Source organism: Lathamus discolor, chromosome 6 (genome assembly GCF_037157495.1).
Source record: "Lathamus discolor isolate bLatDis1 chromosome 6, bLatDis1.hap1, whole genome shotgun sequence".
Classification (NCBI taxonomy): domain Eukaryota; kingdom Metazoa; phylum Chordata; class Aves; order Psittaciformes; family Psittacidae; genus Lathamus; species Lathamus discolor.
The window spans coordinates 74,349,542-74,373,456 of NC_088889.1; the positions used below are offsets into that span (position 1 = coordinate 74,349,542).

Genomic DNA, 23,915 nt, shown 5'->3' on the forward strand with positions numbered 1-23,915 from the left:
CATGCTTACAAGGTGGGTTGCAATAGCTCCAAAGGTTTATTTGTCTGCTACGGTTTATCAGGTGACGTGTGTGGCTTTCTGCAACCTGCCTCCACCTGCTAGTGCAAGGAATGAGTAAAGCAGGCCTGCCCCCTCCTCACCAGGGGGCTTTGAGGATTTCTCAGCTCCTCATGGCAGGAAGATGCTTTCATTTGTCCCACTGTGGAGTCCCAGCCCCAGCAGCGCTGTCCCTCACTGTGGGGAGGGCTCCAGGCTGCGGGTGCAGCTTTCCCCCGTACCCCCGAGCCTCCGGGTTGGGGGATGCTCCCATTGGGAGCAACCTTCCTGACCCAGGGGCTCTGGTTTAAATAGTAAAGGCCTGAACCATTTCAGTTTGAAGCCTGGGCAGCAAGCACCCACACGGCATCGCCCGGGCAGCACCAAGGTGAGGTGGTGGCAAAGGTGGCCTGAGCTGGGGTGACCACAAAGCCAGAGCTCCTGCTGAGGCCCCTGGGCCAGGGCCGGGGAGGTGGCGGGTTGAGGGTCCATCCCTGGGGCCAGCACAGCTCAGCAGTGAGCAAAGCTGTCCTCGGAGGTGTCGCGGAGGTCCAGGCCTGCCACGGCCGGGGGGTGGAGGCAGGTGAGGTTGTTGTAGGTGTAAACAGGGACGTGGGCATCATCCCCCTCAGCCACAGACTGCACGAAGCGCGGGACCACCACAGGGTGCTGCAAGGAGAAGTCCCGCAAGCCCTTCAAGGAGCAGTTGCAGTGCCAGTTGTTGCCCCCCAGCCACAGCTGCTCCAGTGTAAAGGGGCTGCACAGGAAGCCCACTGAGAAGGTCTCCAGCGAGTTATTCTTCAAGCTGAGGTACCGCAAGTTGGCCAGGGGGGAGATGATGGAGTTGTCCAGTGTCTCCAGCTGGTTATGGGAGAGGTCAAGCCAGAAGAGTCTCTGGAGCGGGGCGAAGGTGTCCTGGGAGATCTCCAGGAGCTGGTTGGAGGAGAGGAAGAGGTACTCCAGGTTGCTCAGACCCACAAAGAGCTGGGGTGAGAGGCTGCTCAGCCTGTTGTGCTTGAGGTCGAGCTCCAGGAGCTCGTGCAGCTCGCTGAAGCTTTGGTCCTCGATGACGGCGATGGTGTTGTGCTGCAGGAAGAGGCGCCGCAGGCTGGTGAGGCTGGAGAAGGTGTGCACCCGGATCCTGCCCAGGCAGCTGTGCTCCAGGTGGAGGCTGTGCAGCTTGGTCACCCCCTTGAACACGTAGTCAGGGAGCACCTTAACGCAGTTGGCAGACAAGTGCATCACTGCCACGTTGTACAGCCCCAAGAAGGCCCCAGCCCTGATGTCCTGCAGCTGGTTGTTGTTGAGGCTGAGGACCTCCAGCTGGCCCAACCCATCAAAGGTCCTTTCTGCCAGGCTCCGGATCCTGTTGTGCCCCAGCTGCAGCTCCTCCAGGAACTGGAGGTCTTTGAAGGTCCTGGGCCTCAGGCTGGTGATGGAGTTGGTGGACAGGCGTAGGACGTGCAGGCTGAGGAGGCCCAGGAATGTGTCCTCAAACAGCGAGACGAGCCGGTTGTGGGACAGGTCCAGCCACCGGAGGGACTTCATGCCCATGAAGGCGCGGGGCGCGATGGCGTTGATCTGGTTGTGGTTCAGGTACAGCTTCTGTAGCTTCTGCAGCTTGACAAAGATGTTGATCTTGATGCCCTTGAGCGCGTTCCCACTCAGGTCCAGCTCCTTCAGCTCGGTAAGGCTGCAGAAGAGCTGGTGCTGGAGGTAGGGGAGCTTGTTCCCGGCCAGGATCAGCTCCCTCAAGTTGGGCAAGTCGTGGAAGACCTTGTCAGGCAGGACCACGAGCGAGTTCCAGCCCAGGTTCAGATACCAGAGGTTGGAGAGCCCAGCGAACAGCCCTTCCTCCACCTTGCTGAAGTGGTTGTTGTTGAGGCTGAGGGACACGAGGTTCTGGGTGTGCAGGAAGGTGTGGGGAGCCAAGTGCTTGAGGCGGTTGCGCTCGAGGTGGAGGTGGTAGAGGCCCCGCAGCCCGTGGAAGGCGTGCTGCTCCACAGCGGCCAGCTGGCTGCTCTGCAGGTCCAGGAAGTCCAGGGACGAGAGGTTCCTGAAGGCAGCGGCCGGCAGCAGGGTGAAGTTGTTGCCGTCCAGCCACAGGGCCTTGGCGTTGGGGGGCACGTCCTCGGGCAGGCGCGTCAGGTTGCGGGAGCTGCAGAAGACGTTGAGCTCCTCGGTGTAGTCATCCAAGCTGCAGGCGCAAGGGCTGGGGCAGCGGGGGGGGTCCGCGTCCCCCTGCTCCTTCGGGGTGTCCCCCCCAGGGGGCTGGGAGGCCGTGGCCAGCAGCAGGGCCAAGGGGAGCATGAGGGTGATGCCCGCTGCGGGGTGCAGAGGAAAGGGGATGCATCAGTGCAACCCTGGGTGCTCACGGGGACCCCCATGGGACCCCCCACTGGGTGCCTGTGCTGCCAGGGCCGTGGGGGGGGTCAGTCCCAGCCCATTGCACAATACTGAGCAGCTGCACGAGGGGTGGGGAGCTGGGTGCACCCTGGTGAGAGGGTGCTGGTCCACCCCCCACTCCTACTGCAGCTCAGATCCCTTGGGTGCATGGACCCCCACACACACATTCATCTGTGTTGCAGAAGCAGCTTCTCCCTCTCAGGGGCACAGGTCCTCAGTCTCCTCTCCTCCTTCCTTCTGCTTGCCCACCATTAAATTGCTCTTCCTCAGAGCAGAGGGGTCTTGATGCTTGCTGGCCATCCCTGCAGCCCCCATCCAGCTCTGGGCTCTGCATGCACCCAGGCAGCACCGGGGCTCCCCAGATTTCTTATTAGCAGGGAAGGAGGGAGAAGGGTGAAGGGTGGCTTGGGTGTGAAGCCCTGGCAGGGTTCTAGGGTCTCCCCTCCAAGCCCCCTGCCAGTGGCTGGGTGAGCAGGCGGGTTCCCTGCCTTACCTTTGCCTGCGCTCATGGTGCCGGGCAGGGCAGAGCTCCCTCTCGGCGCTCCGGCCCCTGGGACTGCGCAGGGATGGATGGAGCAACCACCTTGACGCCTGTCCAGCCGCCCGCCCGGCTGGGCTTAACCCCACTGCTGCTGGGGCGGGCCATGGCCGGGGCTGGTGTCACCGAGATGGGCTCCTTGCTCCTCCTCACTGGTCTGTAACTGGTTCTGTGGCAGGGCTCAGACCCCCTCATGGGACAGGGAGGTGGAATGAAATGCTCAGGAGGACGGGCTATGGTGGGGCTGCGAGCAGAGAGGGACGGATAGGGCATGATCATGCGCTGTGCTCCTGAGGATCCCAAACAGCAGCACTGACCCTGCTCAGCTGAGGGTGCCCAGGGTGAGCCCTGGCAGCTACTCCTCGTGCTGCATTGGGACCTTAAATACACACCATGGGGCTTGGAGCATCTGTATTGCTTAGGGGAGTAGAGGTGTGGGATTAATTTCGTCGGTAGACGGGCTGAAACACCTGAAGCATTATGGTGATGCAGATGGGAAATGAGTTGGGAAAGGGGAAAAGCTCTTCTCCATGTGGCATTAGAAGCATTGGGGCTGAGCCTGCAGCCCCCTCCTGCGGGTGGATCTTGTCCTGTGTGGAGGGGTGGTGACGGGAGCTCTAAGCACCGCTCGGCTTGGCGCTTTCGTGCCGAAGGGGAAGCAGCGAGCAGAGCCGGGTCCCCCCGGCAAGGTGATGGCTGCGAAGGTCCCTCTGCTCCTCCGCCCCTGTGTGTGGGGGGGTGATGGTGGGTGATGCTCCGGGGCTGGCAGCTCGCACTCTCTGCCTGGCAGCTCATCAAACCAGCCCAGGGAGGCTGCTGACCTCGCCCTGTGTCCCAGGTCGTTTCCCCACCCGGGTCCAACATGGTTTCTGCAGAATCTTTTGCCAGTTTCCAGGAAAGAAAACAAAAAAGAACCAGATAAAAAGCCACTCCTGCCCCAGTGAGAGAGCCCTGCTGCGGCGGGGGATAACCCTTCCCCATGTCCTGGTAGCACCATTCCTCCCTGAAGATGCACCAGGATGCGGCTGGCACCGCTCACATCCACGTCTCCAGGACTGGGCGTCTCCCACCGGAGCTGCTCTTCCCAGCCCTGGTTCCCTCCGTGCCGGTGGTGAGATGGAGATGGAACAGGGATGCTCTCCAACACCAGCCCCGTGCCATGGGCACCCCCACCGTGCTCCTACCTCACCCATCCCCATGGCGGCCTGGCACCGCCTCGGCTCCGCAGGGCACATCTCAGCTCTTCACCACAGAACTCGGGTGGTTTTAAGCAACCATCTCAGCAGCCAAAGCAGCGCCGTGCCCATGGGAAGAGGTGCTGGAGAGCGACAGCCAGGCTCCAGCCTTGCCACCCAATTTTCCCACAAGCACTGGTTTCTCCCTTTCTTTTTAGGCCCCGAGCACTGCTCTCCCCCCTCTTCTATTTTAATCCTCTCTTCTGGGAAATTATAGATCGGAAGGGCGAAATGAGAGATGGAGATACACGCACTCACTAATAAGCACTAAGCACATATTGACACAAGGTGTAATCAATCTGGAAGCTGAAAAGAGCTGAACCAGCACGGGCCAGTCAGCCAAAACCCACACAACCTCTTTGGGAAGTTTAAACTAGCCCTTCCTGCGGCAGGGAGCAAGTTCGTCCCTGCCTCCAACAGCCCTCTCCAGGGAAAACACCAGAAGAGCTCAAAGGAAAAATAAGGAGGGTCAATAACAAACCCTTCCCAACGTGGCTGGGGTGCAGGGAGGAGCTAGAGCTGTCTCCACCTTTAAACCTTCTTGAGGGCACCTCCTCCAGACGTGTCCCACCGCTGCGGCAGGGGATGCTCTGACACCCCGGCTGGTCCCTCCGGCATCACCGGGAGCCCGTCCTGCACACCTGGACCTCGTGCCTATGCAGCAGCAGCACAGCCACCATGGGGACCTCAGTGTGGGACCTCACCACGGGTGTGCTGGTGGCTCTGTCCAGCGTGGACCTCCCCAGCCGATCCCCCATGGTTTCAGCTCCGGCAGCTAATCTCCCCGTCTGGGACCAAAGTCTGAGCTGTCCCACCTGGTTGCCATGGAGAAGGCTGTAATGGTATTAGGAAAAGCAGCAAAATCATAAACAAAATAGCTTTTAAACCTAGTTAAACTCTAAGGTGTCATTTACCCCCCCCGGCCCTGCAAGTCCCTCCCCAGGAGCTCCCTCCACGTCCCATCATGTGTGTAGATGCCACTGGCTGTCCCCAGCTCCCTCTTGTGTCCCCAGCCGCCCCAGAGGGATGGGTGCTGGTGGCCCTGCCAGGTCTGCTGTGGGACCCCTGGAGCTTCCCAGCCTATCCCACACACGGTGCGTGTCCCTGGGCCAGCTCTGGGTACCAGCAGGGACAGCACTGACCTGGCTGGAGCCCCGTGGGGAGCAGGGATGTGACATGGATGGTATCACCAGGGAGTACGTTTAGCAAATCTTGCCAAATATTGTCCCGGTCCAGAGGCGAACATCTTGCATTGCCAGGGCAACTGGTCCTGCTCCTCATCCAGAGCCCTGATGCTACTGTCCAAGAGAGCCAGGATGGGTGACAACAGCATCCCAGAGCTTGTGCTGCTCTCCTGAGGACACCTGCAGGGACCAAGCTCCCTCCTGGAAAAGATCCAATTGGAGATGAGCTCTGCCTGGTTTCCTGGTCCCACACTCAAAAGGTCCCAAGTCACTGGAGACGGGGACCTGGCAGTGGTGGCGAAAGGTTTTGGCAGCTGCTGGCAGAGGTCCCTGTTGGCATCTCCGGGTGGAGATGTGCCATGACTACCACAGCTCCTGTGGGGAGCTGCGCAAGGTGGCTGATGCGCTGCTGGCTCCTGGAGATGGTAATTACCACTGTGGTAATTGCCATCACCATCACCACAGCGGCCCGTGTGTGCACGTGAAACTGCGTCACCAGCTCCTGCCTGGCTGGGCTGGTTGGACTGGGAAGGTGAGGAAAGCCCAGAGCAGTGACTCAGGGTGTCACACATGGGAAATGTCCCAACCCCTGAGGTCTGGGGGGAAAGAGCTGTCACTGGGAGCAAGGTTTGGAGGCACACGGGGACAGTGAACGGCAGGAAAGCCTGGCCCAGAGGTGGCTGTCAGGCAGAATGAAGCTGGATATGAGGGCAAACAGAGCGATGGGAAGCAGCTGCCTTGCCTAACTCTTCTCCATGACAGTGCCAGTGTGCTGGGGGGGCAGGAAGAGTAACAGGGGGCCAACAAGAAAGCTGGAGAGGGGCTTTGAACAAGGGCCTGTAGGGACAGGCCAAGGGGGAATGGCTTTAACCTGACAGAGGGGAGACTGAGATGAGCTCTTAGGCAGAAGCTCTTCCCTGTGAGGGTGCTGAGGCGCTGGCACAGGGTGCCCAGAGAAGCTGTGGCTGCCCCATCCCTGGCAGTGTTCAAGGCCAGGTTGGACGGGGCTTGGAGCAACCTGGTCTGGTGGAAGGTGTCCCTGCCTGTGGCAGGGGGCTGGAACTGGCTGAGCTTTAAGGTTCCTTCCAACCTAAACCAGGCTGGGATCCTATGATTTTCCATATCCCATATAAGCCCTCCAGACCTTCCTGCTGGTGGGTTCCCCCAAGCCCCACAGAGGCTGCTCCAAGGCTGATGGCGATGGCAGGAGCATCCCCATGGTGGGAGCCTGCGGGGAAGCACCTGGAGGTGCCAGGGTGTGATAAATGGGACATGAGCCATCACTGGGCACTTGGAGCCCGGCAAACCCCTCATCTCGTAGGCTGCATCACAGGCAGCATGCCCAGCAGGACGAGGGAGGTGGTTCTCCTCACTGAGTCTCCTGAGACCCCATCCCGCAGCACAGGTCCAGCGCCGGGTCCCAGCATGAGGCAGAGCCGGAGCTGGTGCAGAGGGGACCTCGGGAGCAGCCAGGGTCTGGAAGGACCCTCCTGTGGAAAAAGACTTGGAAGAGGTGGGGCGGGCGAGGCTGGAAAAGACTTTGTGGAGCCCGTCAGCCTGTGAGAGGCTGGTAAGGATGATGGAGGGCGCCTTTTACCTGTGGAGACGGGAGAAAGGTGTCAGCTTCCGGCTGGAAGAGCATGTATTTAAGGTGGATATAAGGCAGGAACACGGGGCCGGGGGCTTCGGCTCAAGGCTGGGCTGGAGCCGCCAGCCCAGACCTCCCGCCGACAGGGGGCACTGCCGCTCCACCGCCGTGGCCCGGAAGTGCCCGTTTCCCTGGAAACGGGCCGCGGCAGCTCCCGGCAGGCCGGCGGGATGGGCGCCGCCGGGCCGGGTCTGCGGGTCCGGGCCGGGGGTGGATTCCCTTCGCTGGCGCTGGAAGCGCGAGGAGCGGCAGTGCGGGTTCGGGGTTGCAGTGGCCCCCTAAAGCTTCCTTCCTCGTTCGGTTTGCTGTTAGGGACACCCGCTGGGGCAAAATCTGCTTCCCGTTTCCAACCCACGGGAAAAGTGGTCGCTGCCATTCCGTGTGCTGGGATGGCACATGCCACAAAAGCCTCCCAGGCACTGCAGGAGCATAAGTAACACTCTATATGTGCAGTTTAATTATACTATATATGTTATGTTATTATACTTTTAATATGTGTCTTATCTTGCTGCCTGTGAGGTGAAACAGCGAAGGATTGAGTGCACCCCGAGCACATTTGCTGATGACATGGAGCTGTGTGCTGCAGTCAATGCACTGGAGGGAAGGGATGGGATCCAGAGGGACCTGGACAGGCTGGAGGGGTGGGACAGTGCGAACCTCATGGAGAGCAACAAGGCCAAGTGCAGGGCCCTGCACAGAGGAGGCCATGGAGATGCTGCAAGGGCTGGAGCAGCTCTGCTCTGGAGCCAGGCTGAGAGAGCTGGGCTGGTTCAGCCTGGAGAAGAGAAGGCTCCTTAAGGGGAGACCTTAGAGCAGCTCCAGTGCCTAAAGGGGCTACAAGAAACCTGGAGAGGGGCTTTGGGCAAGGGCCTGTAGGGACAGGCCAAGGGGGAATGGCTTTAACCTGGCAGAGGGGAGACTGAGATGAGCTCTTAGGCAGAAGCTCTTCCCTGTGAGGGTGCTGAGGCGCTGGCACAGGGTGCCCAGAGAAGCTGTGGCTGCCCCATCCCTGGCAGTGTTCAAGGCCAGGCTGGACGGGGCTTGGAGCAACCTGGTCTAGTGGAAGGTGTCCCTGCCCATGGCAGGGGGCTGGAACTGGGTGAGCTTTAAGGTGCCTTCAATACAAACCAGTTTGGGATTCTGTGATTCTATGAAACAGGCGCTGCTGCAGCTCAGGGTGCACCCAGCTTTGCTGGCACGACGGCATGGGCTGTTCGCTCTCCTGAGTTGGGTCTCCGCAGTGCTCTGGGCCGGGGCTGCCTGTGGCAGTGGCATGAGCCACCCTGCGCTCCTCTCTGGGCACTGTGTGCTGGGAGCTGCTGTCCTCGGCGGGCCCCTGTGGGCTGGAGGAGCCAGCGTTCACCCTGGGAGTGGAGCTGCAGCTCAGCTCCTTCACGTGCTGTAGCACCCGCAGGAGACCTGTGAGCCCCTCGGGCTGTGGGCGGTGTGTGAATCTGACTTTCTGCTCAGCAGTGGGTGTGAGGAGAATGTGAGCTTCTATCAGCACTTCCATTACCTTAATACAATCACTTCAGGTCTGCTAAGTTCTTCTGCAGAAATACAGCACAATTGCGTGTTTTGTCAGCTTCTCCTTCCCCTGAGCCCCAAAAGACCTCACAGCCCCTGGGTCTCACTTGCATGGTCCATGCAATCCATGTCAAGGGGCTACAGGGTCTCCAACAGCCTGAACCAGACACTGTTGGTAAGGAGCTGGTAAACCCTGCTCAGCACAGAGCTTCTTTCCCTCTTCCCTCCTCTTAGCTTTGACAGGTACTAAGGAGTTCTTCAGAATCAAAAGTTTTCCTTCTGTGACAGATTCTTACCTAAACTCACCTGCTCTCCAGAAATAGCAGCAATTATCAGCCTGAAGTGAGGAGATGAAGAACTGCCAATTCTCGAACACCCTGGCACCCTTTGGATGGCTCATTGGCACAGAAGATATGAGGAGGGCAGAGACTGAGAGAGAATGGCTTGGAAACAAGTTGATAGATGCTACTGGGTGGTTGGATGAATGGTTTAATTAATGAGTTAATCAGATCTTAAAATCTCTAAAGATGCCTGCAATAGAGATGAAGGCCATCCCTACAGCTGGGTTTTAAGAATGGTCCTTAATACAGGGTGGTACCTCCCAGCTAGCAATATTGCTTCACTGAAGGTATCTGCTAAGCTTCTTGTTTCAGTCTCTGCCGTGTGATGTCTTATGAATACAGAAGCCTCATGACAAGCATTGTCTCTTTGCCTCTAGCAAAAGCACACACACACCCCTCCTGGGGTGACTGTAATACTGGCTCCACCTTAAACCCCCGGTGGATGCCGCACCCTCTGGTAACCAAAGTTGATAGCAACATGGCTTGTGCCGGACCTCAAGGGGAAATTTGGTGTCATAGAGATCCTTAGATCCTGCTTTTGCTCTTCAGTCCCTGCTGTGCAAGTTGACCTTGGCCTCCAAGTACATGGATTTTGGAATCGTTGCAGAGAAGGAGAACGTAAGTACCCTGACAGAACATGTGCACCGTCTTGCTAATGAAAATCTAAGTGTGAAGGTCTGCAGCCTTTTCCTAGCTCATGGAACCAGCACTCTGCAAATGAAATCTGAACTGCAGGAGGAAAATGGCAGCTGAAAATCCCATCTGCAGTCTGTTCAGGCTCCGAAAAGCTGGATGTGCTGTGCTCTTCCAGCAGCACTGCGGTGGGAGCAGAGGGCTCTGCTGGCTGATGCCAGCTGTGGGAGCTGTTGTGTGTCCCTAGGTGCAGCTGCAGGATGAGGATGAGAGGCTGGGATGGCTCGGAGACCTGCCCGAGAGGATGGGGAAGCTGGCTGGCTCCAAACCAGATCTGTCAGCCAGAATGGGCTTCAGTGAAGAGGAAAAACTGAAGGTAAAACAAATACCTGGGGAGCTGGAGAGAACTGAGCCATGAAGCCACAGGAGACCAGTAGATCTGTGGTGGAAAACCTGGTGGGAAATGCCTCTTTCTAGGGGTAGCGTGTGTTGTCCTCAAATTCCTTGTTGGAACAGTGTGTTGGCCTCAGGATCCATGGCTTTATAGTATACTTTCTCTCTCCTAGATTTCCAAAGGCCTCGTTGATCTCCAGATCGAGACAAACAAAATGAAGGAGCAGTACGAGACAGAGAACTTTGAACTGAAGAACATGGTATCCCAAAGTCTGAAGTAGTTGGTTTCAACTCTGCCATCACCTTTACCCAGCACTGCAGTCTGTTGCACATTCATCTGTATTTTGCTTGGCATATTCTCCTAGCTTTAGCTAAAGCAAGGGATTCCTCCTCAATGGCCAGAAACTCACATGAAACTCATCTCTCTTTAAGTCATAGCATGCCCAGAACCTGTTTGGCCACGTAAATACCCTGTGACTGCTGCTAGTCTCTGCCACAGTCTAATTCTGCTCCCTCCCCTCTGCAGATCCTGGCCCTAGAGACCCGTGTGCTGGAGCTGGAGCTCTGCAGTGAGAAGGTCAGTGGGGAGCGAGATGCCTTGCGGGAAGGCCTGCGTGCCCTGGAGACCAGCCGGAAGGAGCTGGCGGATGAGTACATCATTCTGAAAAGCAATTACCTAGCTCTAGGCAAAGAGCTGGACCAGGAGGTGAGACACTGTTCGCTCTGGCACTCTCCAGTTCACCCGATCTACACACAGCTTGGCTTTGGGTTGTGTAACACAGCTTGGGTCCAGAATGGTTTGTCAGCTGTGAGCCAGCGGAGTTTGGGCATGGGTTTGTTTTCAGGCTCATGGAAGGTGATCACCTCCTCACAGGGCTTGCAGAACCCGTTCTGCTCGGCAGGGACAGTGCTGAGCCCACGCTGACCTTGTGCTCATGCAGGCACCCCGCTGTCAGAGTCCTCTCCTCCCTTCATCCCAGGGCTCGTCACCAGCAGTACCGAGAGGGTCACTGCGGGGCTGGTCTGGGTGCACGCTGCAGGTCCCTCCTGACTGCCAGCACGCTTTGTTTCCCTTTCCTTCTGCATGGCTTGAGCAGGCTGCACGTGAACTGCTTGTAGTCACTCTCATTTCAGACTGCCGTGGGAAGGGCCCTGGAGGTTTTTGGGGTCAGCAAGTTTAGAAAAACACTGAATATAAGCACGTTTTCTGATTGCTCCTTAAAATATAGTAAATTTCCTGACGACTGTTAGTTTAGCAATTATTAATGAAGTTATTTGGACTCCAATTTGTGCAATTCTTTGGCAAGAATAGCCGCTCCTCTCTCCCCTCCCTCTCCCCCTCCTGCTCTCCTTCTTTTTGAATTGGATTGAATGACTGACACCCTCCTGCCTCCCTCCCCCAGCAGATAGTTTAGCTGCTTCAGCCAAATGACCTGGTTTCCCATGCTGGCCCTGTGCAGAGCTGTGATGGGAAGATGTGGGGCTGGGCCCAGACATCCTGGTTTTGGCAGTGTCTGGTCTGGTTTTATGGGGAGCTTTGCTCGGGGAAGCTCTAGGGGTATGAGATCACCATCAGCCCGTTGCAAATAAGCGAGTTAGTGACTCGTGAAGCTATCACTTGTCTCCCATAAGCTGAGAAATGGAGATGTCTTAGAAGGAGGCAAGCTCAGCTCTTGCAGGGGTGTGAACCTGCCCCCTAGTCCTGCCAGAGCACGAGGCAGCACGCGTGCAGCTGACTGCCAGCAAGGCAGCACGCTGCTGGGACACGGTACTGCCAGGCTCACCAGGGAACAGCTCAGCCTTCAGCAGTCTCAGCTGCTTCTTGTCCCCAAGGGGGTGCAATGTGTTTGTCAAAAGTGGGATTTTGAGGTGGCTGATGTCTCTCAATGATGGGTTCAGCAGGTTAGCAGTAATAATACACGGGCTTCACATGGATCCGGGAATGTTTAAGAGAGTGAAAGCACCTGGGTTCAGTCATCCTGGAGAGGTGGTGGAGCAGGGTCCAGATGCCAAAGGTGAATCCTTGGCTGTAATTGGTAGGCTGAGGGTTTCCCCCCAGTTTCTTGGCTCTGACTGCCAACTATCCCTGCCTGAAGCGAAAGAGGCTCCAGCTTGGCAGGCTGGGACTTGTCATGGCATGGGCCTCTTGCTCATTATTTTCCCAGTGTGGACTTTCCCAAAGGAAACGGGAAAAGCAGCCTGTGGTTCTGCCCCCTCCCCTTCCCCAGCGCTCTTCTGGGGAGACAATGAACCTTTTACACATTCCCAATTACAAGTGCTACTTGTGACCTTGCCAATATGTTGTCATGGCTGCTTGGCGCAGCAGCAGCTCGGCGAGCTCATTCATGATCTCTTGTACAGGAGCAGTGAGAGCCTCTGGATTGTCCTCAGTGCTCACTGTATGGCTCGATTCACACATCGTCCCGGGAGAAGGAGCAGGGAGCTGGCCTTGCCTGTCCCTGGGGAAGTGCCTTGCAGAAGATGCCAGCCAGGCACTTTGTGCCTGTTTTCTAACTCGTTGTAAATTCTTCCTTTTCAAGCCTTTGACCTTTCCTTGACTCTCCATTTCCTCCTTCTCCTTTGTTCCACAGGCTCACGCCGTCTGCGGCGGCACAAAGTGAGGCTGTGGAGGGAACCCAACTGGCTGTAAACCGGTTCCACGCTGGGGTTTTCCCTGGAGCCAGGCCAGGCTTGGGAGCACAGAGAAGGCAGCGATGCCCATTCCAGACCTGGGACTGCCTCTTTCTTTCTCCAGGCTGGTATTTCTGCGTCTGTGTGAACCCCTCTGATCGAATTGTCAGGGCAGGGAGCTGCAGCTGGATCATTTTCGGCTGGAGAACAAGCAGCCTGTCTCTGCATAGCTGTCAGTTTTCACAGCTGTATATCTCACCTCTTTGTCAGCCTCCTTTCTCCTCTCTCCCCCTCAGCCCACCCTGTGCTATCTTTTGATAAGCTATTCTCTCCACGGATGACTCAGATGACCTCTGCCTCCCATCCTCCCGATTCACTGCCATGGTAACAATTACTCAAGCTTGTCCCCAGTCATAAACCCCATCAAAGCTTTGTTATCTACATAGAAACCCTCCGGTGAGACATGAATTCCCCCAGTGTTCCTTCCAGATCACCTGTAACAGAGCCTTTCTCATTCAGATCCTCTTTATCTTTTGGAAATGTGTCACTTCACACCAGCAGCACTTTGAATCTCGCTGCCTACATGGTGCTGTGGGCTGGCTGCTGCTGGGGGGATGCATTTAAACGAACCTGGAATTAGCTGGGTGGCAGCAGCCTGGATGGATGGATGGATGGATGGATGGATGGATGGATGGATGGATGGAGATTTGGCCCTTCTCTTACACATGGAGTCCAGCACTATGTCAAAGCTGTTGTGTGGAGAAACATGTGGCTGAAGCACTGGGGAGCTGTGTGGAGGGTGCAGGGGTAGAGTGAGGAAGGAGGATGGAGGTCAGGATGGAGGGGGCGGTTCCAGAGCTGGGCTGGGCTGGCACTGTGCTGTGGATTTCAATGCCAGGATGAGATGGGCAAAGGGGGAAACATTCCATGTGAATAATCCTGATGCCTGGCAAGGAATGCTGGGGAGCAAGTCTTCATCAGGGACTTTAGCAATAGGACAAGGGGGAATGGGTTTAAACTGAAATGGGAGAAGTTAAGGTTAGGTATAAGGCAGAAGCTCTTCCCTGTGAGGGTGCTGAGGCGCTGGCACAGGGTGCCCAGAGAAGCTGTGGCTGCCCCATCCCTGGCAGTGTTCCAGGGCTTGAAGCAACCTGGTCTAGTGTAAGGTGTCCCTGGCCGTGGCAGGGGGTTGGAACTGGGTGCTCTGAAGGTCCTTTCCAACCCAAACCGTTCCATGATTCTATCAATCTATGATGGCATCCTGCATTTCCATGAGGATTAGAAAATCATTGGTATTTTTGGACGTATAAGAGACAATCAAGAATAAAGCTTGTTTTCAGGAGGGGATGCAAGTGCCTGCCTTGTGCACACACCAAGAGCAGCAGGTATGTGCTGAACAGACACTGCGCAGAGCTGGAGAGGCAGCATTTCAGAAGCTCTTCTCCTCTTGTTTGACCTGGCAGGTCATGAAGAATGAAGAACTCAGCCGAGAGCTGCTCAGCCTGGCCAATGCCAACCACTCCCCTGCCATGGCTGGTGAATCCTTTGCTGAGCTGGGAAGAGTAAGGGCAATGGTGCGTCACCTCTCCGCTCGGAAGGTGAAGGTAAGGACAGACTTCTCTGCCCTGCCACCAGCTCCTTGGAGAACAAAGGTCTAACAGGCATCTTCTTTGGTTTCTTACTAACACCAGCCAGAAGATGTTACTGCCTCTGAACATGAGCAACAAGAACTGGAAAGAAAAGTGAGTGTGTGGGGGTCTGGTGCCAGATCCCTGGGGAAGAAGAAGGGGAATTTATTCCAACTGTGGCTGGCACCTCCTGGTGCTAACTTGAATTTTGTTCAATGATGCCTTGATTGATTATAAGTTATTATTTTTTAAGCAGTGCAGTTGAAAAATGAGACTAGAATAATCTTGTGCAGGCAGAAGCTGAGAGAGGGCAGTTGTGGTTCCCTCCGTGCCCCTGGCTAAACAGAGGCAGAGGTTTAGAAGCCAACAAGTGCAGAGGACACCTACTTCTTTCCTTCATGCCAATACTTGAAAAAGATGGGGGTGATAAAGCACTCAAAGCTGAGAGCACAGAAATGCTCCCTGCCTCCTTCCCATCTGCAGCCCATGCAAAACCAGCTTGGGCTCTGCCACCAGCTCCTGCTGGGAATCTGACTCTCGGTGTGAGAATTTCCTCTGGGAGAGAACCATGTGTGCCCTGTCTCCAGATCACACACAGCCTCTGGTGTCCTACAGAGCTGGTCATGCCCAGTGAAACCTGTCCTTTCCCCAGTATGTCACTGCTCAGCTGGAGGCTCTCCTCACTTCTTCCCCCTGCATGAATCCCTCTCTTAGCTCAGCCCTCTATCTCATCTTCCTCTTCGTTTGTCCCTCAGTTGCTTGGAAACCAGGATCACATAAAAGTGGAGCTTGAAAAACTGAAGAAAACCTATGATTTGCAGCAACAGAAGATGGAAGAGAGAGTGTGAGTGTTTGAGGGCACATCCTTCTGTTTGACTGGGCATTTATGGAGCTTGTTGCAGCTGGATTTGATCCTTGGGAACAGGAGAGGAGACAGCCTGCCTTTGGTGGGGTACAGGGTGCGAAATGGTGGTTCACTCTTGGGGGGCCTGGAAGCAAAACCTGATGTTTACAACACTCTTCAGAGGGTTAACTGCCTGCTTAGAAGTGGGTTGTGTTTAAGTACTCAGCTGGCCTATGCGACTCTGAAAATCCGCCTTCTGTGATGCACGCAGCACGTGTGTGACAGCCCAGAGATGAACCCAGCCTCAGCCCTTGCCCAAGTGGCTGTTCTTCCATGGACAGGCTGGGATGAGGTTGGTGTCCCAGCAAAGGCTGCCCCAGAGGGGACACTACAGAACTAGACCCTCTGACTGGGGAGGATAGTCACCTTTAGCTGTGAGGGCTCTGTGGCTGCTGGCTGGTACACATTTTGGGGCTGGCATCTGATGCAGAGAGATTTCTGTCATCCTGTAGTGACTTCCTGCTCAAAACTGGCTCTATTGGACCTACAGAGAACTCTGGGGGCTTAAAATAAACATGGCTTCTTCCCGTGTGTCCAGGATGGCAATGGGGAAGGAGCTGCAGGAGGCGAAGTGCGCAACTGGGGACACCCAGCGCAAGCTGGCGGAGCAGTCAGCGGTAAGGGCAGGATTCCCTCCAGCCACTGGCACCCCAGCTCCAGGACTGCCTCTGCTCATCAGCTCCTCCTGGGCACCATGAGCTTCTCCTGGAGCTAGCAGGGGGTGGATGTTTTGAGGTATTCCAACACATTTCCTTCTCCAGGGAGTTTGTCGTATCAAGGTGCTTCTCCCTGCACTGCTTCATAGAATCATAGAATCATGGAAAGGTTTGGGTTGAAGGGACCTTAAAGCCCGTCCAGTTCCAACCCCCTTCCCATGAGCAGGGACACCTTACACCAGACCAGGTTGCTCCAAGCCCCGTCCAACCCGGCCTTGAACACTGCCAGGGATGGGGCAGCCACAGCTTCTCTGGGCACCCTGTGCCAGCGCCTCAGCACCCTCACAGGGAAGAGCTTCTGCCTAAGAGCTCATCTCAGTCTCCCCTCTGTCAGGTTAAAGCCATTCCCCCTTGGCCTGTCCCTACAGGCCCTTGTCCAAAGCCCCTCTCCAGGTTTCTTGTAGCCCCTTCAGGCACTGGAGCTGCTCTAAGGTCTCCCCTTAAGGAGCCTTCTCTTCTCCAGGCTGAACCAGCCCAGCTCTCTCAGCCTGTCTCAAGCAGAGCTGCTCCAGCCCTCGCAGCATCTCTGTGGCCTCCTCTGGACTCACTCCAACAGCTCCACATCCCTCTCGTGCTGTTGCCCCAGAGCTGGATCAGGACTGCAGGGGGGGTCTTCCCAGAGCACAGCAGAGGGGGAGAATCCCCTCTCTCGACCTGCTGCTCATGCTTGTTTCCTTCTGCAGGGGTGCAGTGCTGCTGGAAGGTGCTGCTTGCCACAGGTGGTGGGAGGAATTTTGTTCACTGCTGTTTAGTAAGAGTTGGTGTAATCACAAGGCAGAGGGGGATTGTAAATGACAGCAGGTAGCAGGGGAATAGAGATGATGAATACTTCCAGTGGGATCCTGTGAAAATCCAGGTCCTTCCCAGCTCTAATGCAGCTGGATATTTGGCAATGAAGTCACCCATCTCTAATGGGACTTTTTAGTGCCCCTTGTGTGGCCAGAGGATGAGGGCAGGAGTGAGCATGTTTGCTGTGCCTAGGTGCTGCTCAGTTCCCAGAGCCAGCTCCAAGAGGTGGAGGCAGAGAACTCTCAGCTGCAGCTCTGTCTGAAGGAGCTGAACGAGGAATATCGCTCCCGGCTGGCGCAGTACATCAAGGACGTGGCGGTGGGTACCCCCAGCCCCAGGGGCTCTCCTTACAGGGAAAGCCTTTCTGTGCTGGCTGCCCTCTTCTTGCAGGCTGTTTCCCCTTCCTGCTGGCTGTGGGGCTTGGGGAGCCAATGCTTGCAGCTGGAAGGGGGCTCTGTGCCCTTGTCTTGGCCTGGGGGAGGAGATTCCAGCCCCCTCTATCCATCCCCCTAGCTAGCTGTAAGCAGGTTTTGGCAAGAGCTTCTGTGCTGGGAGAAGGCTGGTACCAAAGAACACAGTGTGGTGATGGATCAGGACACTCATCAAAGGAATCTTTACTGTTTAGAATAGTTTAATTCCCAACAGGGAAATGTTGAACCACGTCCTAGCTAGCAGATAGAGTGGGAAAGGGAATGGACTAGAAATGGTAACTCCCAACACCAACTTGTGTTTCCCTAGGCAGGGATGCAGTACAGTACAGATGTACATCTGGTACAGCACAGATGCCTTCTCTGTCTTGAAGGGCCATGATGGAAGTTAATTAGTCTTTCCTGCTCTTTGAAAATGGAAGATATGCCTTATCCTCTGTGCTGTGAACATATAAATGCCTGGAGCTTCTCTGTGGGAAATGAGTTACATGCCTTAGGGAATGACTCAACCACCTAGATGTATTTCTCTGTATGTTCAAAGGACTTCATGGACAGCAAATCCAGCAACGTCATGGGGCCTAGCAAGGCCCCAGCTGCTCGTGCTCCCATGAAACGCTTTGTGGACAGCATGCTGAAGGACATCAGGGCTTCCTACAGGGCTCGGGAGGAGCAGCTAGCCAGAGCGGCACGTGGCTACAAGAAACGCATGAAGGACTTGGTCAAGAAGCATGAGAACCTGCTCATTGCTTACGGGTAGGGCTAAGCCCCAGGGGCTGGGTTTCCTCTGTCTCTTCTGCTTGTTGCAAAGGCCCAAGTGGAAGTGCCCTGGAACACCCAGACCTGTGGTGGGGACAGAGGCAAACGGGACTCCGAGGTGGAGCAGAGGATCTGGAATACACGTTGGTCTCCCTGCTCTTGACAAGCCAGGAGCAAGGTGTTTCCAGCTGCACCTCAGGGTGCTCTGGACACCTTGGAGCTGCTTTGCACATATGTTTCTCCTGTGTCAAATTTAGGGTGAGAAAGTGATTCCACTTTGGATGGTGTGGAAAGGCAGAGGTACCACAAATAACTCCTGCCTCCCAGCCCGCTCCTGCAGTGCTCTCAGCTCTGCTCCGCAGCTCTCAGCAGCTTGGGCTGTGGGAAGCAGCAGAAATTCTTGTGGCATAGAAGCCACAAATAGCTCTAGGACAAGCTCCCCTCAGAAACACTCCCAGGAATATAATGCATACTGCTGGGCTCTCCTGCCTATCCTTTGCAGGGGAACTGGCTCTTGGTGGCCAGAAGCCAGCAGCTCTCAAGCAAATGGTACTTCCATCAGCAGCAGAAACACTCGGTTCTGTGACCTAACCAAAGATACCAGGCACTAACCCCTCTGGTATGTTCCAGGCTGCAGCGAGAGCAGATCCGGTCCTTAGGCAGCACTGCTGCAGACTGCGGCCCTGCCGAGCTCCACTTTTCCATCACAGACCCAGAGCTGCTGACAAACACCACGCGGGAGCTAAACCGGCTGCGGGAGGATAAAGCAAAACTGGAAACGCAGCTACATGAGCTGCAGAAGGTGCTGGCTGCGCTGCTGGCTTTCTGTGGGGTGGGGGGGAAGAGTCTCATGAGCCAGATTCACCCCCTTCCTTAGGCATTCTCTGAGGGTTTGCTGTGCCTGCAGCACAGGCAGGAGTGGTGCTTGCTCACTTTCTTATTTTGGGAGAAGACAGAATGTCCCCTCGTTGCTTCAACCCTGCTGTGTAGGGGTGAGTTATAGCTACTGGCTGGGCAACCCCATAGTTTGGGGTTGCTGAGCTCTGGGAGGGCTGAGGAGTAGCTGATGTTATGGGAGAGCTGCCAGGCCAGCAGACTCACTCCCTGCTAAAAGAAGAGGTGAAGAAGGGAGGGTAGGATGGGGCTTTGTATTCTCGAATGCCTCTGCTAACTGATCAGGAGACCCCAGTCAGAAAGCCACCAGTCACCTCCATGTCCTCCCACTGGGTCTGCCTGGGCAGAGACATGCCTCTCGAATTGCACAAAATGCATTTATTCAACTGTTCAGAGGATGTGAGACCTAAACGTTAAGAATCCACCACACATCATTCACTGCCCAGGCACTGGTGGCTGTTGGAGTGTGAGGATATGATGTGCCACTTCAAAGTGGTGGGGTCTGTGGTAAGACTGCAATGGTTTAAAGCTTATGGGAATACTCTTCTTCCTTTGCCTTCAGAAAAGCCTGAAAGAAACCTCAGCCTTTCCACTGGCTCCTGAGCAGTAAGTGCTGTTTGTTTCTTGGGATATTTCTAATTCAGATTTCTCCTTGCTGTGTGGGTTGAGAAGTATTTTCTGCTTTACTTGGAGATGGTAATAAACAGGGAGAAAGTGAGCTGATAGGGGCTCATCTGAGAAGAAAAGCCAGCTGTCACCTCAGTGCAGAGCTCCCTGCAGTGAATTGAGCTGGTCATTTGGGCCTTGGTCCAAGAAAGCTCTTAAGCTCATGTTTGATTTCATCATGGTTTTAGTCCCACTGATCTCTTTAGAAGCTGAAGTTAAACATACGCCCCAGTGCTTTGGTGGAACACAACCTGCGGAAGGCAAGTGAAACACCACCAGTTTGGGATGGTCTTCACCTATCCAACGCAGAAGCTAGGCTGGAACCCTTCAGTGACCCTGATACTGCCCTGGCTTCATGACATGCCCTTTATTTGCTCCTTTTTGGTGGATTTCATCCCCCTGCTCTGTTATTCAGTTGAAACTCTATCAACTGTATCTGTGTAAAGGTGGAACAAAATGGTGAAGAAACCTGAGCTGGGATTTTTCAGCCTTTTAAAAGTTTGGTACCCTAGAAAACATGTCAGGTATTTCACTAACTGGGTGCCGGCACTGATTAGTCAGTGCCTGAGCTGGAGTCTCTCAGAGAAGAGCTTGAGCCTTACCCAGGCTCTGCCATGTTTTCCACATTGAAAAGCAGTTGTAGTCCTTATAGCATCATAGAATCCCAGACTGGTTTGGGTTGGAAGGGACCTTAAAGCTCACCAAGTTCCAGCCCCCTGCCACGGGCAGGGACACCTTCCACTAGACGAGGTTTCTCCAAGCCCCGTCCAACCTGGCCTTGAACACTGCCAGGGATGGGGCAGCCACAGCTTCTCTGGGCACCCTGTGCCAGTGCCTCAGCACCCTCACAGGGAAGAGCTTCTGCCTAAGAGCTCATCTCAGTCTCCCCTCTGTCAGGTTAAAGCCATTCCCCCTTGGCCTGTCCCTACAGGCCCTTGCCCAAAGCCCCTCTCCAGGTTTCTTGTAGCCCTTTTAGGCACTGGAAGCTGCTTCAAGATCTCCTGAGAGCCTTCTCTTCTCCAAGCTGAACATATAGACATGAATGCACCTATCCTTGACTACATGCGTTAATTTTGGCAGACTCACCACAGGAATAAGACACAGAAAGTCCAGAACTTTAATTCTAATGATATATCTAGCTCTTGAGGTGCTGCTTTTTAGCTGCCACGAGACTTGACCACCTGATACATTTTTCTGCATGCTAATGGGTTTATCCATGCTGTTACCTTGTTCCTCTCGCTGGTGTTACTGCAGCACTTCAGCTATAATTCCTGCTACTTCTCGTCTCTATCAATCAGCTGCGTGGCTTCACTGTTTATTGTTCCCTTTGCTTCTGCTCCCATGGAATCTCGGCCACGATTTCCTGTGTGCCTGGACTGGGAGGCTGCAGCCACCAGAGGGAACTCGGGCAGTCGCAGCTCTGGAGCACAATGCATTCCTTCCTTCATACAACCCAAATTCCTCCGGCATCAGATGTGACCTGTATCTTGCTTATTCAGACAGGGACAGAAGAGGAAGAACTTTCCCACGCTGGGCTGCACAAACAGCTCAGCACCTATCATGCTCGGTGACCAGAACAAGCGGGTTTGTGCTCCGAAACGTGGAAAGTGGCAGCATTTGGCATTGATCATTCTCTGTTTCCATCAAATTCAGTGTCAGGATAAGGACTCTTTCTGCATGGAGTGTTCTGATATATAAGTGTTGATGTGCTCTTGGAACAAACCCAGCCATCCCAGTGTGGCATCCCAGATTGGCAGAAGGGCTGTGACTCTCGTGCCCAGGCACAGGGACAATGCTACATGCCCTGAAGTTTGGGGCATCAGGAGAAAAAAGGGTTCAGAGCACTGGAGTTTATGGTTGGATGGGCATGAGTTGTGTCCAGCCGCTCAGCAGAGCTGTGTGACCTGTGGCTGGGCTGGATCTGAATGTCTGGACATGATCAAGTTCTGCTTTTCCCTCCTAGGCCACCGGATGAAGAGGGCTGGGCAGAGGTCAGGAAGCAGCTCCAGGAGTTCACACACACCACCCAGGTAAAAGCCTGGGACAGCCCATCCCTATAAAACCTTGTCCCTAACCTACATGCAAAGGTAGGCTGCCCCAGCCAGCTGCTGGGGCCAACACACTGCTCCTGCCTGGAGCAGGGCGGCTTTCCATAGAGCCTTGCTGTGGTTTTGGCCTCAGCCCAAGTGATGCTCTCAAGGCTGTACTGTCCCTGCTACTGGAAGGATAGCAACCTTTATGTCTGCTCATTGCTAGACCACATTGGTCCCTCCCGTGTTTCAACACAAGCATTAAGGCATCTGTACAACAAACTGGGTCTGTGTTCACCCTGGTGCAAGTCTAGGCTGAACCTGAATCAGCTTCCCAGTGTGGTTCCCCCTGGGCACATGGATATTTGTGCCACACTTGGGAATGGGCTGGCCCAGCGTGGGGAGGAAACTGAGGTGATGTGAGCAGGCTTGTCTAAGGTGGGGACTGCTGTCTGCTAACGATGGCAGCAGTGGGAAGAGTTGGTGCTGGGGTCCCTGCCACACTTGGGGAAAAGGCTTTGGAAACCAAGCAGAGGTTTGTTTTTCTGCGGTAGACAAAGCTATATATGTGCTCCCAGACCCCTTCCATGTCGCCAGCAGCAGCCTAAGGAAGTTCTTCACCATTGTCTGATCAGGTAAAGATGAACATCCAATTTGGGTGTATCTTCGTGGCCAAAAGAATGGAGATGCTGTGACTGAGAGGCGGAGCATCGCACACAGAGCAGGTCCTGCTCCTGGCTCTGCTGTGCACCTTGCAAGTGAGCTCAAACACCTCAGGCCCTCCTGGTGACACAGGGACCGTACGGTTGCCTTGGGTGAGGTGGTCATCTACTGCCCAGAGACACCCTGCAAAAACAACTGGGGTTCCATCTAAAAGGGAAGGTTAAGTTCGTTGCAAAGGGAACCCTCTGCAGTGAACTACTGGTGTAGAGGTGTGAAAGCTGTCTGTGCGCCAAATCCAGTGACCACCGCACCAGTTGTGAAGCCTCTGGATCATGAAATCATGGTCGGCAGTGCTGTGGTGGCCCTGGCGCCCAAGCCTGTGCTCTGGTGAGGGAGGGGAGCCCAGCTGATGACACCTGCAGAAAGCTGCACTGTCATCACCAGGCTCCCTTCCCTGAGCACATCAGTTTGGGGGTGCTTCTGTAGCCTAATGATAAGTGGTGTTGGAGCTGAGTGATGGGGAAGTGGTCACTCCCATCTCAGTTTTCTCTATGGTTTTTGCCCCCCCCAAGAAGGATCTGGAGCAGGAGAGAAGCCAGCTGCTGACTCGGGCCATTGTGGCAGAAGAGCAGGTGTCAGAGCTGCAGGAATACATAGACAAGCATCTTGCGAGGTGAGATGGTGGGATCCCCCTTCACACGTTCTCTGCTTTGTGCTCCAAGTTTCTTTGTGCTCCAGGAACAATAGCCACTGCTTTCCCACAGCACTGCCAGCAGGGCTGATGTCCCACAGCACATCCAGCTGTGTTGCAGCTGCCACTAGCCCTCCTTCTGTAGGGCAGTGGGGCAGCATCTGGCCTTACCTGTGTGCTCACTCATCCTGTGGAGGAATCTAAGCGAGGAATCTTAGCTGGAAGCTCAGAGAAGCAATCCCTCTCTTAGCTGAAATCTTCCAGCAGCCCCTAATGTATAGTCCTCTCCCTTTGTGGCTCATCATGCCCCAAAGCAGGGAGAACAGCTGCTTGGGAAAGGAAGGGTGAGGAAAAGCAGAGCAAAGGTCCAGCTGTGCCTGCTCTCACTCTGCAGACCCAGTGCCTGCTGTGAACTCAGGTCAGACTCACAAGTCTGTTACCCGGCAAACGCCTCTTCCCTGGGAAAAGGCTGGTTTTGTATCTGCCAGGACTCAGCTCCCAGCAGGCTCAGTGCCTGGGCTGGTTGCTCTGCATTAACTGACACTGTGTCCTCGGCAAACACAAGGCACAGCATCCCTTTAAACAAAGCACTCAGGATAGGGAACCCACACGCAACCCTGGTGCTACTTCCCCACTGCAGGTACAAGCAGGAGATCCTTCAGCTGAGGAAGTCACGTGCACTCAGTGCTGGGGCAGCCGATACTCACTTGCTGCTCAGAGCCAGGACTGTCAGGCATGAACCATAGCTCTCCACCACGGCTCTGAGGAGCAGAAACAGCAGCATTCCAAAGGAAGGAGCTTTCTGCTTTGTGGACTGGCCGGGGCGTGTATCCTTCCCCTGCTGAGAGCTGGGAAGCACAGCGAGGGCAACCACATGGGTGTTCCAGGTCTCACATTCACAGCACTAACATGAGACGAGACAAGACAACTGTGCCTCGTATATCCTGACCCCTCAGCGGCAGGAATTCTGCTGTTCCCTGAGCACATCACGCCTGGGAGACGGGGTCAGGTTCCCTGGCAGCTTTTTACTGAGGGGCTCCAGGTTCCCGTTCCTGTGATAACATTTCTCCTGGGTCAGACCTAGACTGGAGTCCAAGGGCTAACTCTGCTCTGCTCCTCCCTTCACTCCCCTCTTGAAGAAGCAAGGCCAGGGCTGGCTTGAGCCAGACTTTGGTCTA

General features: G+C 55.3%; 2 protein-coding genes across 2 annotated transcripts; one reads left to right on the forward strand and one right to left on the reverse strand.

The window, feature by feature from the left end:
• On the forward strand, nt 1-23,784 carry CCDC78 (coiled-coil domain containing 78). Its single transcript, XM_065683688.1, has 16 exons — nt 1-12; nt 9,465-9,533; nt 9,796-9,924; nt 10,115-10,201; nt 10,468-10,647; nt 14,036-14,176; nt 14,264-14,314; nt 14,956-15,044; nt 15,643-15,721; nt 16,802-16,927; nt 17,579-17,790; nt 18,424-18,595; nt 19,250-19,293; nt 21,317-21,383; nt 22,619-22,719; nt 23,378-23,784. The coding sequence occupies exons 2-16, from the start codon at nt 9,501-9,503 to the stop codon at nt 23,481-23,483; spliced, it is 1,617 nt and encodes a 538-aa protein (XP_065539760.1). The 5' UTR covers nt 1-12; nt 9,465-9,500; the 3' UTR covers nt 23,484-23,784.
• On the reverse strand, nt 18-3,033 carry IGFALS (insulin like growth factor binding protein acid labile subunit). Its single transcript, XM_065683685.1, has 2 exons — nt 2,936-3,033; nt 18-2,360 (listed from the first exon to the last, which is right to left on the reverse strand). The coding sequence occupies exons 1-2, from the start codon at nt 2,949-2,951 to the stop codon at nt 547-549; spliced, it is 1,830 nt and encodes a 609-aa protein (XP_065539757.1). The 5' UTR covers nt 2,952-3,033; the 3' UTR covers nt 18-546.
• Nucleotides 23,785-23,915: the final 131 nt, after the last annotated feature.

What these genes read in the sequence shown, in the direction of transcription:
- CCDC78 (XM_065683688.1), top strand. Translation starts at nt 9,501, where the DNA reads ATGGATTTTGGAATCGTTGCAGAGAAGGAGAAC. An exon ending in TCGTTGCAGAGAAGGAGAAC is followed by an intron (nt 9,534 to 9,795) that starts GTAAGTACCCTG and finishes GTGTGTCCCTAG; the next exon opens with GTGCAGCTGCAGGATGAGGA. An exon ending in AGTTCACACACACCACCCAG is followed by an intron (nt 21,384 to 22,618) that starts GTAAAAGCCTGG and finishes GCCCCCCCCAAG; the next exon opens with AAGGATCTGGAGCAGGAGAG.